At 39.4% G+C, this 16212-nt stretch overlaps 1 protein-coding gene across 2 annotated transcripts in view; it reads right to left on the reverse strand.

The window, feature by feature from the left end:
- CDYL (chromodomain Y like) overlaps positions 1 to 16212 on the reverse strand; it is a 257105-nt gene that overhangs the window by 10205 nt on the left and 230688 nt on the right. The window contains exons 3-4 of one of the 2 annotated variants that reach the window (XM_023741735.1): positions 5618 to 5808; positions 4057 to 4229 (exon numbers count right to left, since the gene is read on the reverse strand). In XM_023741735.1, the coding sequence (XP_023597503.1) occupies positions 4057 to 4229; positions 5618 to 5808 (364 nt within the window). Of the gene's footprint in view, positions 1 to 4056; positions 4230 to 5617; positions 5875 to 16212 lie in introns of both variants that reach the window. The other variant, XM_004387555.2, reaches the window with a different exon arrangement.

The raw sequence follows: 16212 nt of genomic DNA on the forward strand, positions 1-16212 counted from the left end.
TAAATTGTTTCAGTACTCGAAACATCTGGAAACCAGTGACGGGGTGACAGGTTAACATAAAATTATCAAACTCAGTGTAATAATAATTCTACAGAGAAACATTAAAAATAAGTAAATACTTCTTGTAAGTACCTCCTCCCCTAAATGTTATGTTTGTGTAAAAGAAAAAAAAAATCTGCTTTTAAAATAGGTATTACAAAAGCAGAACTTGGATTTTGACAGGCTGGAGAAATTTCTTGGAATTAAAAAACTGTCCCCCGCAAAAATCAGTTTTATTTTTTTGCTGGAATGATGACAGATTGTACATCTACTTCTACTTGATTTGGACAAAAACTTCATCTAAAACCAAGGGCTACAGCTGAGAAGGGTGAGCTAACCAACACCCACTGGAGAGAAGCTATCTTCCCCTTTTAGAGGACACAGCCTGGCCATTGTCATGTGTGAGATGATGCCACAAATGAACACGGTCCCCAAAGAAATCTGCTTTGTTTTAAAAACAGAAACAACCAAACATCTTCATGGAAATGCTTTTTCTGTTTAGTTGAAACTTCCGAAGGCCCCAGAGGACTAGTCAAAGCCACCCTGCTATTAGGTAAGGAGGTGGGAACGGAGCTCTCAGGAGACACGGCGCTCAAGGAGGGCCTGTCCACTGCTTGTACAGTGAGTGTATTTTAAAACTTACAATAAAAATGCCCGAAAAGTTCAAACGTGCACAATGCAACATACTGAATTTAAATGTCAGTTTCCTCTGAATTACTATTTGAGTATTGAGTTAAAGGCTGTTGAGTATGGCAGAGAAGGAAAAAGACTACATTTAACACAAATTTAGTTAAAAAGAATTATAATTAAACAATAAAATATTCAGGCTTTTGAAGAACATTTGCTAATTCACAGACATCACCAAAACACTAAAGGGCAACAGTTTAGGAATTGTTTGGGAGAAACCAGGCCACAAACACCCGAAGTTGTAAGACCCAGTCAGTCCACTGGCACTTCTCAGCTGGGCTCACCGCTCTTTCGGAATGTACAGAATAGGACCGAGTGGAGCAGAGAGACATCAAGTTCTAGCTGCACTCTATGCTCTCTCTATTCTCTCCTCAAATCCTCTAGTTCTGGGAACTGCTCAGTCAGGGGCCTCCTTGTCTCACTCCATCGGGGTAGAAGACACCTTACTTCAGGTGAGGAGGTTCTCATCCTCCAGACACAGTGTAGCAGCTAGCTACCGGTTCCTACAGGTGTCAAAAGCACGATGTTTTAAACTGATCTGCAATATTTTTGTTTTTAATCACCAATGTGCTTAATCTTTTATTACAATTAATCTGCATACTGGTTATTTTTGCAGTTTGCACCAATTCCAATAACAATTAATTGCTCTAGTTAACTGACAACCTAATGTTTAACCTAATCTTCATTTTTCCTGCTTTTCTTGTGGAAAGAAATCTGAAACAAGACTACAGTATGTTAAGATACCACAGAAACTATATGTACATATCCCCTAACACCTGTTGCCGTCAAGTCCATTCTGACTCACAGAGTAGAACTACCCCATAGGGTTTTCCAAGGAGTGGGTGGTGGATTTGAACTGCAGATCTTTTGGTTAGCAGCCAAGCTCTTAACCACTGCGCTACCAGGGCTTCTACACACACATGCACACACACACACACACACACACACACACACACACAAAACTTTGTGTATATAAGCCAATTTTATACATGCAAAAATTAAATGCAAATGAGCGCAAGTAAAGGTTAAGTGAATCCAGTGTAATTATTTTTCTGATCCTGCCAGAGTATAGTTTAAAAAAAAGAAAAAAAAAATCACAATTGACACAGATATACTCATTTAAAGAAGAAACAATTGGGATTTCCTAAGGCAGGGCTTGGCTTTTTCCTAGAATTTCAATTCAGTGTTTTGGGGTGGAGTGAGAGGGGAGGGATGGGAATGAGGATGTGCTGAAATAAACATTCAAAGTAACCTAAGAGTTCAGCAAATGAGATCTCTATTTAAATCTCTCTTGGTTTATCTTTCCTCTGCTTTTTCTAACCCCAACCATAAAGCCTTACTCATTGCCAAGGGCAAGTCAACACTGCAGGAGTAGGTATAACAAGGGTTGAGAACTAGTCAGAAGTGGTGCCCAACGGGGGAAAGTCAGCAAGGGAAAGCTGAGCCAGAACTTAGAAGGCAGTGGCTGACAAAATCCTATTTTCTTGTTCAGCGAAGTTACCGAAAAAAGTTTTAGGTATAAATTTAGTGAGATACAACAGAAAATATACAAAGTCACCACATGATGCATAATGGTTAAGATGGCTTGTGTCTGAGAAATGAAAATTAAATTCACGTAATTCATTCTGAAAGGATGGGAAGGGTTAATAATTAGGAATGTAGACAAGCTGTCATAAGGTACAGCCAATCTTTCATGGGATTAGTGCATTGATCAAGTAATTTATTTTCAAACAACAAAATGGTCCCATCTAGAGTCTACCACACATTTCAAATTATTTAGGAAACCAGAAATAATACTTAATAAAATCAGATAATAAAATTACAAACTATTTCTGGAAAAAACAAAAACAAAAACCGAAAAACAACTATCATATGATAGCCTGAAAAATGGTGATGTTCAAAGGGGCCAAAAAATAGATAGCCTCTTAAATGCATGTGTACATAGTAGGAAAAAATACATTATTTTTGCGAACAATGGAAAATGTCATAAAAGGTCAAAGACCCATCACCCCCAAGTGTGGGGTCCCAAGCCTCTGATGGGCTGTTTAGGGCAATGCTGCCAGAACCATTTTGGGAGATCTGTCAGAATAGAGATGCCTGCCCTACAGAGACCCACCAAAACAGAAAAAACAACCCTCACCAACCCTACTGTACACCCCTGGAATGGTGAAGAAGACCAGAAAGCCCAGCTCCCAATGTCAGTCATGCCCAGAAGCTTGGCCAGGCAAACCCCATTAACCACCAAGGAAATTAAATTTCAGTTCTCCAAATACCTGGAGATGTTGGAGAAGATCCAACCAATTTTATTGCCATTTTGCAAGTCTGCATCTCCTTAAATTGTATCTCTGCAAATTACAAAAACCAAAACAAAGGATTCTTAGGGGTCCAGATATGTCGTTTTAGGGAGATGAGTAGGGAGAATGAAATGGTCTTTCTGGTTGGTGACTGGGTTTCATTCACTTTAAATGAATTTATCTCTGAAAAATTAGACACTTATAATTATACACATGGTAATTTGCATGGTAAATGGGGGATATAAACTAAATATAAATCTGGATATGCTTAAGCAGAGTTAATGGTTCCCGGGAAAGCTTTTTGGCCTGTTATGATAGAGCAGTAGTAAACTGACAACAGAGAAAATGAAAATGTTTCATACTGTTAAATGGAAAAGTAGATTATAACACAGTATAATCACATGCATTAATAGAACTAAAAATAAGTCTATATTATTTGTATAGACACATACACACTTGAAAATACTTAAAAAAGGCTGCGGAAGACACACAAATTAATAGTGGATACTTGCGGGGGTGTAAAAGAAGGGGAACCTTTTCTTTCTACTCTTTATTATCCAGCTTTCTGTGTAACTGGAACTTAAGATGAACCTAAACAAGAATGTGTACTGCTTATATTAAAAAAATATTTTCATGTGATGTTAATATGGAACTAGCCTGTTACAAAGACTAGCCAATTTGAGTCATGCAAATGTTATTATTTGGGGAAAAAAAAAAAACTTAATTCAAGGGTTGAAGACAGAATAAATACATAGCACAGATAGGAGAATCTCTGGCTATACATTATTGTGTACTATGATCGTTAGAACATTCACTGAGTACTCCCTGGGTTTAAGCCAGCCTTGAAATCAGTTATTAGCCCAAGGCAAGTAGTAATTTATGCCAGGCCCATGGAAAAGACAGTTGATTTAATTAATCTTGCTACTAAGTCTCTCGGTGGAAGATGGACATTTTATTCACAAGGCCTGTTGGGCCTGTTTTACTGGGGAATATGAAAACAAGACCCCCAAATCAATGTCGTTTTTACATTACATACCTGATAGCTTCTGCCATCTTAGTGCTTTCTCTTTTTCTATCATCTGTTAAGCGCCGTATAAAATAAATAAAGTCGAGACCGCAACAGAAGACGCTGCCCACGGCGCTAAGCAGCACCAGCTTGCTGTCGTCAGCAGCAGCTGTGTTCAGCGCACTCTGGACTTCCTTCATCACCTGAAAGCCACCAGAAGTCAAAGTGGTAAAGAATATTTTTGATACAGAATCTAAAAGCATTTTATTACTGGATAATCTGGATCCATGGAAAATGCATTTAGAGTGATATTGTCCCCTCTCTACTATGACTTTAAATCACTTGTACATTTCTTACTTTCAGTAACGAGAGATTGGGAATGCCAGGGGCAGAGTGCAAGTGTAATTACACAACTCATTATAAGTAGAGTATAACTAGAAAGCCACATGACTCTAAGTTACCTTAACATTCAATAGTCCTTGAGGTTCTCAATAGGTACAGCAAGTTACTTGTTGTATTCACTTGACACTTCTACAGTTTGGACAGCAGGTGGCACATTCAACCAGTTCAAAGAAACTAGTCCAGCTCCTATTTTTATTTTTTTACCAGCCTACCACACTTAGGGCAGAAACCAAAATAGTTTAGTGCATAAGTGCATTAAGTACAAGCACATGAACATGGAGGGATAGTTTTGGAAGGGCACAGAACCATTTTAAAATCATCTCTATGAAGCATTTAAAAATAACCAACCCAGCAGGGAGGCAAAGGGGCTGTGCAGTCTAAAAATGTACTGGGGACCAGCCCTGAGCTTGTTTGCTAGGTGACCCTGGCCAGAGACACAGACTTTCTGTAGTTTGGTTTTCTTGTCTCGAAAAAACGTGAACCTAGCTGCTCACAAGTGGAAAATAAACAACTACTAGAACTTAAAATTTTGGTAAAGCATAGTTAGTGCAGGTTCAAATATTCCAGACTGAAGATACTCCATAGAATTAGTTTTCAAACCTTTCCACTCTCCCCTACCCCGACCCTGGAGCTTATTGTACAGGCACGACCAGCAGTGCATGTGTGAAGTCACTGTAGCCCTGCTCTGCTACAATGCTGAAGAGCATCTGAAGACTAGGACTGATGAGGAAGTATGCTGAAGGGGCTAGGGCCTGGGGCGCTGTCATCTGTCTGAACAAAGAACCCATCAAGAATCTGATGAAGCTACAGAACAGCACATGCACGCACACGCTCTCTATGTGATTTTGGGAGGCCCCCCTCAAGCCCTCCAGACTGAGGGCATCTGGCTTGGGAGGTGAAAGAGGACAAAGACACACTATCATTTCCCATCACAGCCCGCAGTGGGGACCACGTTGACCCATGAGGATGAAGACAGCACACTCTCCCAACGTCACCGTGGTCACACACCCGACAAACGTCACCACTGTTTCCTGCCTTCTGGCAAACATGGTGAACCAGTCCAGAAAGAGACTTAAAGAGAGAGCACAAGGAAGAGCGCCAACTCAGCCAAGCAGTGCACAAACTAACCTCGGACAATCAGGGCTTGGACAAAGATTAATACAACCCACCCCAAAGAAGAGTATCTCACCTCTGGATTTAGTGAATTATTCTCTGATGATTTTGTTGACAACAAGATGTGGGTGAAACCATCCTGCTTCCTGACGACAATATCTCTGTATCTGTAGGCACTTTCTGTTTGCCTCACACTGAAACGCAACCGCTTGTCAAAAGGCTGGTCTCTTCTGTCGTCAATAAATTTCCTTTTCCCGGCTGTCACTCCTGTAACAGATGTCTGTATGTTGGTTGTTCCATTGGCTGTTAATGCATCGATAAATGGAGATGTACCTGCCAAGAGTTTGAAATCACAGTGGTCTGTGATGTCCTACCACCAATCCACTCCCCAGCGTCCTCTTTGAATTATGTAAAAATGCCCATTAAAAACCCAAGACTTAATGCACTAATGCAAGAACATTAAAAATCAGAACCTTTAGAAAGGTTTATTTTGAAAGGCATTTGGCTTTTCTTCAGAGTCTGAAAAAGAAAGCACCCTCTTATCTTGCCTAAAAAGTAAAGACAAAAATACTTACTGCAAAGAAGCTACAAAAGTTGAGACTTTTGAAGAATGGAATTGAAAAAAAAGAATGGGCCTCATGCAGAGTGCCTATTCGAGGTTTGACAAGTTGGAAGAAAAAAAGTAAACTTTTCAAGAAAATATATTATTATTAGAATTGAGTCATTTGCCATCTAGTCAAAATCTATTCTTCTGAATGCAAGGTAAACCAGTTGCCGCTGAGTTGATTCTGACTCAAGGCAACCCCATGTGTGTCAGTGTAGAACTGTGCTCCACGGGATTCTCGATGGCTCATTTTTTGGAAGTAGATTGCCAGGTGGATTCAAACCTCCAAACTTTCAGTTAGCAGTCAAGTATGTTAACTATTTGCACCATCCAGGGACTCCAAACACACGGTAGATGTTATGAATACACCCAACGCAATCACCCCACCTCTACTGGTACACTGAATGGTGACGAGGAACCACTTCCAACCACCACCACCTTGTGGGACATTCTAAAACTTCAAAGTTCTTTCTGATCCTGCCCTGGGATGTGATTATTTAGAAGATCCATTCTGTGGTCTTAGTTCTACTACTTTTTAAAATAGCCCTTGAAATATCTGAAGACAATTATCCTCTCTCCCACCGCACAGAATGTTCTGTTAATTTTCCCTCATGCTGCTCATCACCAAAATGGTTTTTCAGTATCAATCTTAAGATGGCAGTCTCCTGAACTTTATTTATTATAATAAAGTCAAGGGTTTCATTTAATACTTTACTAGAGTTCCCACGATATGTTAGTGTAAGAATTCAAGACAGACAAATTATTATCCTCCTACATATGAACCTAATATCATCTAACTTGGTAATGAATGCAATTTGTGGATAGGGAAAAAAAGGCAAGAAATGTAAAAACACTGGATTAGGCTTTACTAATAAAATTAGCAATGCTGGAAGTTTAGGAATCAAAAATATTTCCTCCAAATGAAAGAAAATAAACCAAAGGACTCCTGAATGGAAATTTTAGGGAAGCCAAATAATCTCCTTGGCAAAACAAACCTGACTTCTATTTAGTTGGTGAAAATAATACTATACATCATCTTAATCTTCGGAGTTTTTATAAAAAAATTTTTTTGAAACATTTGATAGGTTATAATACATGTAATGTTATTCAAGAATCTGAAAAGATACATGGCAAAAGGTCTTCCTCCACCCTCCAGTCAGCCGCTGGGGTTGGTTTCTCATGTATCTTTCCAGAGTTTCTTTACATATATATAAGAAATGTGAATATATATTTCTCCCCCCATCCCTTTAAACAAATGGTAGTATACTAGACCTAGTGTTTTGTTCTATCTTGTTTTTTCATTCATTTGATAATATCTTGGAAAGATTTCTCTATCAGGATATAGCTTCCTTATTATTTTCCAAGGCAGTCCATCCACTGTGTGGATGTACTATAACGCATTTTACCAACCTGCACTGGAATACACAACCAGCACCCACTGATCTTTTGATATCAGAAACAATGATGCCATGCATAACCTGACCTATGCCATCCCGCTGCTGACAAATCCACAGGACACATCCCTAGAAACCAGCCAAAGGTCATAACATCTTTTGAATGAAATTGTTGAAGTGCCCTCTAAAGGATTTATACCCAGGAATATTTCTAACTGAAAGAGCATTTGAAAAAATACTATCACTATAATACACTGCTGTTGAGTCCCACCTTCTGAAGAACCCAGCAATGGTCTTTTAACCTTCAACCTCTCCTTCTCTACCAGATCCTGCCCCATCTGTGTTTAACAACATTCTCCCATCTTTTCTACTGTACAGAACCTCCCCCCACCCCCAGCCAAATCTGCTCTTCTTCTCAGCCGCTCTTCCCTCTTCTCCCCCAACCTCAGCCTCACCTGGTCTACATTTTCCATCTCTATTTTTCCCTCTGCTCATCACTTCCCAACCTCTCCAATCTGGTCAGCTAGAATCAGCATCACCAGATAATTTCTTGAGTGTGGAGAAATAAACCATGGATTATTCTAAACCTTTAAGCCTGGGTGATCAGGAGATAGGAGGCATCCTAACCCGAGTCTGGAGAAGCTGGGGGAGGAGAGGAAGAGAATCTGGTTCTATCCATGGTGGACATCAGGCGGAGATGCGATAGAGCTCAGAGGTGCGGTGGAGAAATGCAGGTTGGAGATTAGTACTTGGTTGCCCAGAACCGATGGCTAGACGGACAGGCAGGAGATCCAAAGGGCTGACCAGGGTGAATGAGCCTTTTCTGAGTGCTAGTGGAGCGTGGGAAGGGCCCCACGGGGCCAGAAGCAGCAGGAAGGAAACAATGTCATGGCAATGAGGATGTGTCAATAGCGGCACGTGCTCCAGAGACAGAAATGATGGGAGGGGAGGTTACAGACCACTAGTAAACCTGGGCCAGTCATTTCACTAGACTGCTTAGGGCAGAAGGCAGACTATCGATACAACCAAAGACAGGCAAAAATCATTAAATAGAAAAAAATATTCAAATCAAGAATTTGTTAAAATGTGCTAAGGAACACAGAATATTTGAAAATTTAATGCATATCACACTAAAAGTAAAAAGATATCATCTGTAACCACGAGGCTTAGGGTCTGAGGAATAAACACAATTTAACTCCAGCTCCTATTCCTCTGGTTCCAAATCCAAGGAAATCTTCTGGGGCTAAACGACCCTAGAGAAATACAGTTGCAGGCAGGAGGACATGTACACTTAGGTGCTGGCTGAGAATAATGATGTTCCTGCCTGACCACATCAAGAGGAATCCTGTGCAGAGGCAGACTGGGAGGCCACGTGGCACGGTTAGGGGTGGTGAGGACACAGACTAGGGCAGGCAGAGGCTTGCATCCTTGGGAGGAAGGGCTCCTGCAGGGCACACACCCAGTGTACCAACACTGTCATGTGAGGGACATCTCAGTCTTTAAGGGTACTAACCCTGAACTGAGAGGAGCCCTTGTGGCGCAGTGGTTAAGTGATCAGCTGCTAACTGAAAGGTCAGCAGTTCTAAACTAACAACTGCTCCATGGGAGAAAGATGTGGCAGTTTGCTTCTGTAAAAATTACAGTTTTGGAAGCCCTATGGGGCATTTCTACTCTGTCCTAGAGGGTTGCCATAAGATGGAATTGACTCGACAGCAAGGGGTTTTTTGGTTTTGATACCAGGACCAAACTGGTGCCATATCAAGCACAGTAAGAGCAGTCCTGGCACACAGGGGGAGACACGTAGAGTACTGGGGGCTGCCTCTCACCAGGACAAAGGCCCCTGGCTTTGGATCAGTAGCTCCCAAACCTGAACTGTTCTTGTTTTTCTCTACTTAAAAAGCTACCATTCCTTAAACTCTCCAACTATTTTTCTTGGTGGCTTTCTTCCACAGAAGTAGGATTTCTAGGCTACAGGGTCCATTCAAGCTTCAGAAAAAGCACAGTGTTTCCTCTGAGGCACAAGTGTCTGTGGAGCTATCCGTGGTTCTGCAAATTTAGAAATGGGTTCATTTTGGCTTAGGCTGACCAAGACTGCTTAACTTGGCCTTCAGCCTCCTGTGTTAGAACTGTGGGGGCTCCCTGTGCCACTAAGACCCCTGCTGATTTAAGACCCTACAACCTCACAGGTACCTCAACTACCATGTCTACCCCAATATAATTCCTGGGACTCTCCGTTATCCATCTACCCTCGGGCATTTGACATTCAATTGTGCATTATTTAGGCAAGTGTTCACAACAGAGAAGACAAGGGTCAAGTAGTCTTGGGATCACAGACTGCGGGCACTGAGCTAGGTCCTGTCTCCCACTACTCCCCCCGCCCCTGGTCATTTATGCCCCTCTGCCCACATTCCCTACAATCTAGCCACAGCGTTCTCCTACCATCCAGGTTTGTGCCCACCTTGGGGCCTTTGTACCTACTGTTCCCTCTGTCTAGAATGCTCTTTTCCTAGAGCTTCAAATGCCACCATCTGATCCTCATGAGGACCGAGCTCATCAAGTGTTGCCTCCTTTAACAAGCCTCTCTGACCCAGCCATCTCATGCCAGCCCTCCCCAACCACTATTCACATCACCCAGGTTTGTTTCTTCACAGCACTCCTCACTACAGCTACATTTTTTCTCATTTAATTTTTAGTTATAGTATGTATTATCTATCTACACCACTAAGCTCAGTGAAAGCAGGGTCCTTGTTTATCTCATTCACTAATGTATCCCCAGAGCTTAGAACACTCAATAAATATTTACTGAATACATAAATAGAACGGACCCTAATGTTCATTCTGTCCAGTTTCCTCAATTTATACAAGTTAAGTGACTTGCCAAGTCACACAGCTAATTACCTCAATCCAGGGACAATAAGCTCTAGGTGACTACTGACATTCAGGAAAAAATATTCTCCACAATATAGAACTTAGAGTAACTCACGGACCAACAGCCCTTATGAAAACACAGTAGTGTAAGTTGTCTGAATGAACTGACAGTTCCTTAGTGACATGGATTTAGAGACAGGATTTATTGGCATAAAATTCTGCTAGGAGAAAAACAAACCAAAAACAAGCCTATTTTAGTGTCTCTCCTAATAATTGTATTCCTTTTTAATATGTTCAACAGCAAAAAAGATAATCTCAAACATGTAGGATTAACCTGTTAAAAATCAGTCAAAAAGTATATGTCTTTCTAAAAATGAAATGTGACTTACACTTTCAACAATAGGAGAGTCAGAGTCTGGACTTGTTTACCTGGCCACTGATAAGTAGAAAACCGAACAACGTACATGAAACATTTGTTTTCAGATGCTGGATAACAGGCAGTGCAGAACTATGCTCCCAATGAACGGAAACAAACAAGGGGAGCCTAATAATCTACCTGGCTTTCTGCCTGGAGGCAACTTCCACACTGCGTAAGTGCAGAGAGGGGAAACCCATATACAGCTTGGCAAAGTTGCTGACTTGAGAACACAGGCTGGAGTTGGGTTAGGAGGCCCAGGGAGCTATAATTTGTGGGGTGGGAAATCAGAAAGGAGGAAACTACACATTCGGGAAAGAGTTCTAGGACACTTTGTTGGATTATCACTCTGAGGATGCACAGGTTGAAATTCCACAAGGCTAGGCAAGGAACAACTTTAGAATACAGAACAAATTACAAAGAACTGTAAATCAAAAAATGTCCAGAGCTCATATAGCGTCAGGAATCCCTGAGTTCTTAACTAGCCAGAGTGGAGAGACTTCACTGAACACACAGGGTATTCAGCAGAGACCCCTGAAGAGGCACATATTAGTAGTAGAACTAAACTAGCTCTGGAATAAAGGATACTCTAGAACTTCACCAACAATGCTTAAAAAAAAAAAAAAAAAAAAAACAAACCCTAATTCTCTTTAAAAGCATACAGTAAAATTCAGCACTCAAAAATGTAAAAGTCACAATGTACAGCAACCAATAAAAAAATTACTAGATATGCAAAGAAGCAGGAAAATAGGATCCATGACCAAGAAAAAAAATTAATTAATATGAACAGATCTAGAAATGAGAGATGAAATTAGCAGAAAAGGACATTTTCAACTACTGTATATTATATAGCCAAAGGATTTGAAGGAAAACATGAACATAAAATGGAAATAAAATACTAGAAATAAAAAAATTTGTCACTGAATAGGTTTAACAGATTTGACACTACAGAATAAAAGGTCAAAGAACTTGAAGACAGCAATAGACTCTATTCAAAATGAAGCATAGAGAGAAAAAAGACTAGGAAAAGAGGTGGGTGAGGGTAGGGAGAAGAAGAGCAGAGGTAATATCAAGTAGTCTAGCATGCATGGGATTTGAGTCCCAGAAAGGTGGTGGTGTTGGGGTGATGTGTAAAAAATATTTTCAAAAATAATGGCTGAAAGTTTTCCAAATTCAGTGACAACTATAAGACCACAGATTCAAGAAGCATAACGAATACCAATCAGGATAAACACACAGAAAATTAGACTAAGACATGTTATAATTAATCTGCTGAAAGCCAGTGATAAAAAAATTTCAAAGCAGGAAGAGAGAGAGAGAATTACAGATAAAATAAGAATGACTGCATACTTCTCTTCAGAAACTATGCAAGACAAACAACGGAATGATATCTTTATAATAGGCATGAAGAAAGAAAAAAAAGGTCAACCTATACATACAGCATAGGTATTTTCAAAAATAGGTGAAATAAAAACTTTTCCAGATAAAAGCTGAGAGAATCTGTTGCCAGCAAATCTGCAATACAAGAAGGATGTTCCTCAGGCAGAATAAAAGTATCAGATAGAAACCTGGATCTATACAAAGGAATGAAGAACACCAGAAGTAGTAAATATACGGGTAAAGACTAAACATACACAGATTGCATAATAAATTTAATTACCTAAAAGTAGAAAGTGCAGCCCTTGTGGTGCGATGGTTAAGAGTTTGGCTGCTAACCAAAAGGTCTGCAGTTTGAATCCATCAGCTGTTCGTTGGAAACCCTACGGGGCAGTTCTACTCTGTCGTATAGGTTGCTATAGGTTCGAATAGACTCCACGGCAACGGGTTTGGTTTTTTTTTTTTTTTTTAAAGCAGAAAGTAGTAACTGCTTGTCAAAATCATTAAAAAACAAAAACAAAAAACTCTCCCCCATTTTCACATCAACTTAACAATAAAAGGTCCCTAAAAATTTTCCAAACAAATGCAACTAAATAACTTCATTCTAATAGGTTTACAACAAAAATATGCTAATAGAAAAATTTTAACAAGGTAAAAATTCAGTGACATAATTTAGCCAACTGAAAGGCTATCTTAGCAGTCAAATTCATTATTATAAATGCTTTCTTTCTTATAAAGTATTAATGAAATAAATTATTCAAGAAAATAGAGCCAGAAGAAAAAATACAAACAAGCCCAAGGAGAGCAAGAAAAAAAGGAATAAAGACAAAATCCATATATACGAATTTTTATATATAAATCTAGGATCCAGTTCTTTGGAAACCACAACTATAACAATGAAAGAGAAACTTGTGACAAATCTAATAAAAAGTAAAAATAAGAGAATACACAAATGAAACAAATGAGAAGAAATAAATATAAATGAGGCTTTAAGTCACTTTGTGCAAATACACTAGAGTATCTTTAAGAAATCGACTACTTTTTGAGAAAATATAAATCCTCAAGACTAATTTCTGAAGTAGCAGAAACAAAGAGAACAATAACCATGGAAAGATAATGGTTATTAAAAAATTACCTCTAAAAGGGGGTTAGGCAGTTTAAGGAACAGCTGACTATAGGACCAACCAATAATGCAGTTTACGCAAATAACGTGTGCCTTCTGTGTTTGTTTGCTGACCGTGCCCTCCCCGCAAGGTATTCTCATAACTGCGTTATGCTGTTTTTTTTTTTTTACAGCAACGTGTGAAGAGGACTGGCATGGCAGTGCTTGTGAGGGTGTCTCATGGGGGGAGGGTGGGACAGGTCAACAAACACAGAAGGTGTGCGTTACTTGTGTAAAAATATGGTAGTTTCAGAGCACTGAGAAAAATAAATCTACCCATTTTAGAAAGATAATTAACTGATTTCAGAACCTGACATAGATGACACAAACCAAACCACACACCAATTTTGCCTATTTGTGGCATCAAAATCCTATTTTATTAAAACACAAATAGGAGCCTGGGTGGCTGAAGTGGTTTGTGATCAGTTGCTGACCAAAAGGTTGGCAGTTCATATCCATCCAGCAGCTCCGTGGAAGGAAAACGCCTGGCAATCTGCTTTCGTAAAGATTACAGCTAGGAAAACTCTACAAAGCAGTTCTAACACATGGGGTTGCTGTGAGTCGGAAACAGACTTGATAGCAGCAGACAACAACAGCTGAATGCCCAAGTGCATTTTCCAAAATTATATAGCTCTATGGTCAATTAAAAAAAAAACTAAAAAACCCTTAAAAGTATAAAAGTTCAAAGGAAAGAATCACAAAAATACAAAAAACAACTGCTTTCCTATATTCTAGGAACTATTTAGAAAATACACATTAAAAAAATTTTTCATCTATAATAGCAACTAAAATTAGGAATAAACTTAAGCTTTGAGAAATATACAGAATAAGCAGGAAACATCAAATTTCACTAAGGAACATGAAAACAAAACAGAAGAAAAAAGAAAGAAAATGACGTGATTCTGGAGAAACCCAAATATTGTAAAGATGTTTATCTTCCCTAATTTTAACTCTAATAGACTTCCAATCAAAGCCCTGTGGCACTGTTGTTGAGAAAGTGATTATAATTTAGCTAGAAGACAAGCTAAAATTCTTTTGGAAAAGAATAATGGGTGAAAAGTACCCTCCTAATTATATATTATAAAGCTACATTAAAAATATGGTTCTACAAACTGTGTTACATACACACAATGGAATACTATGCAATGATAAAGAACAATGATGACTCTGTGAAACATCTCACAACATGGATGAAATCTGGAGGGCATTATGCTGAGGGAAATAAGTCTATCACAAAAGGACAAATATTGTATGAGACCACTATTATAAAAACTCATGAAAAGGTTTACACACAAAAAGAACAATCTTGGATGGCTACGAGGAAGGGGAGGAGCGGGGAGGGAAAAACACTAACTGGATAATAGGTAAGTGGTAACTTTGGTGAAGGGTAAGACGGTACACAATACTGGGGGGGGAAGCCAGCACAACTTCACCAAGCTTCACAGACAGATCCAAACTACATGAGGGAACGAATTACTGGACTGAGGGCTGGCGACCATGGTCTGGGGGGACATCTGGCTCAACTGGCATAACATAGTTTATAAAGAAAATGTTCTACATCCTACTTTGGTGGGTAGTGTCTGGGGTCTTAAAAGCTTGTGAGTTGCCATCTAAGATACTCCACTGGTCCCACCCCGTCTGGAGCTTGGGAGAATAAAGAAAACCAAAGACACAAGGGAAATATCAGTTCAAAGGACTAATGGGCAACTACCACAGCTTCCACCAGACTGAGTCTAGCAAAACTAGATGGTGTCCAGCTACCACCACAGACTGCACCAACCACTGACAGGGATTCACAATAGAGGGTCCCAGACAGAGCTGGAGAAAACTGTAGAACAAAATTCTAACTCACACACACACAAAAACAGACCAGACTTACTGGTCTGACAGACTGGAGAAATCCCGAGAATATGGTCCCCGGACACCCTTTTACCTCAGTACTGAAGTCGCTCCTGAGGTTCACCCTTCAGCCAAAGATTAGACAGGCCTATAAAACAAAACGAGACTAGATGGGCACACCAACCCAAGGGCAAGGATGAGAAGGCAGAAGGGGACAGGAAAGCTGATAATGGGGAACCCAAGGTTGAGAACGGGAGTGTGGTGACATGTCATGGGGTTGGCAACCAATGTTACAAAACAATATGTGTATTATTTGTTTTATGAGAAACTTGTTTGCTCTGTAAACCTTCATCTAAAGCACAAACAAAAATATATATCTATATAGAATTACAAAAAAGTATGGTTCTAGTATAGAAACAAATGACTGAATATAATTAGTCTAGAAATAAACCCTAGGATAACAACATATGTAATACTTTTTTTTTTAACGCAAATAACATGTGCCTTCTAAATCTGTTTGCCCACCATGCCCTCCCTCCCTCGAGGTGTTTTCATAAGTGCCAACATGCCAATTTTTTTTTAGATGTTGCTGTAAAAAAAAAATTAGTGTAGCAACATTTACAAAAATATTTCACAGAGGAGAGCATGGCTGGCAAAGAAACATAGAAGGTTTGTGTTACTTGCGTAAAAATACACTAATCAGTCAATACAAACTAGTATGGACCAATCAATAAATGATGAAAAGTGATGAAAAAATTGGCTACTATATTCTTGCAAATAACGCACCCACGCATGTAACAAACAGAAATAATGAAATTAAATAAAACAGTTCTGGCAAGCACAGTTGGAAAAAAAAAGTATAACGTACGTGTCATTTGCATAAAAATACGGTAACTGCTTTTCCTTAAAAAAAAAAAAAAAAAAAAAAGAGTATTTAAATCTCCACTCAATATCATATGCCAAAATAAACTTTATATAAAGTCAAATAGTGTTTATAAAACGCATAATACAC

This window comes from Trichechus manatus, unplaced genomic scaffold (genome assembly GCF_000243295.1).
Source record: "Trichechus manatus latirostris isolate Lorelei unplaced genomic scaffold, TriManLat1.0 scaffold00188, whole genome shotgun sequence".
Lineage (NCBI taxonomy): Eukaryota > Metazoa > Chordata > Mammalia > Sirenia > Trichechidae > Trichechus > Trichechus manatus.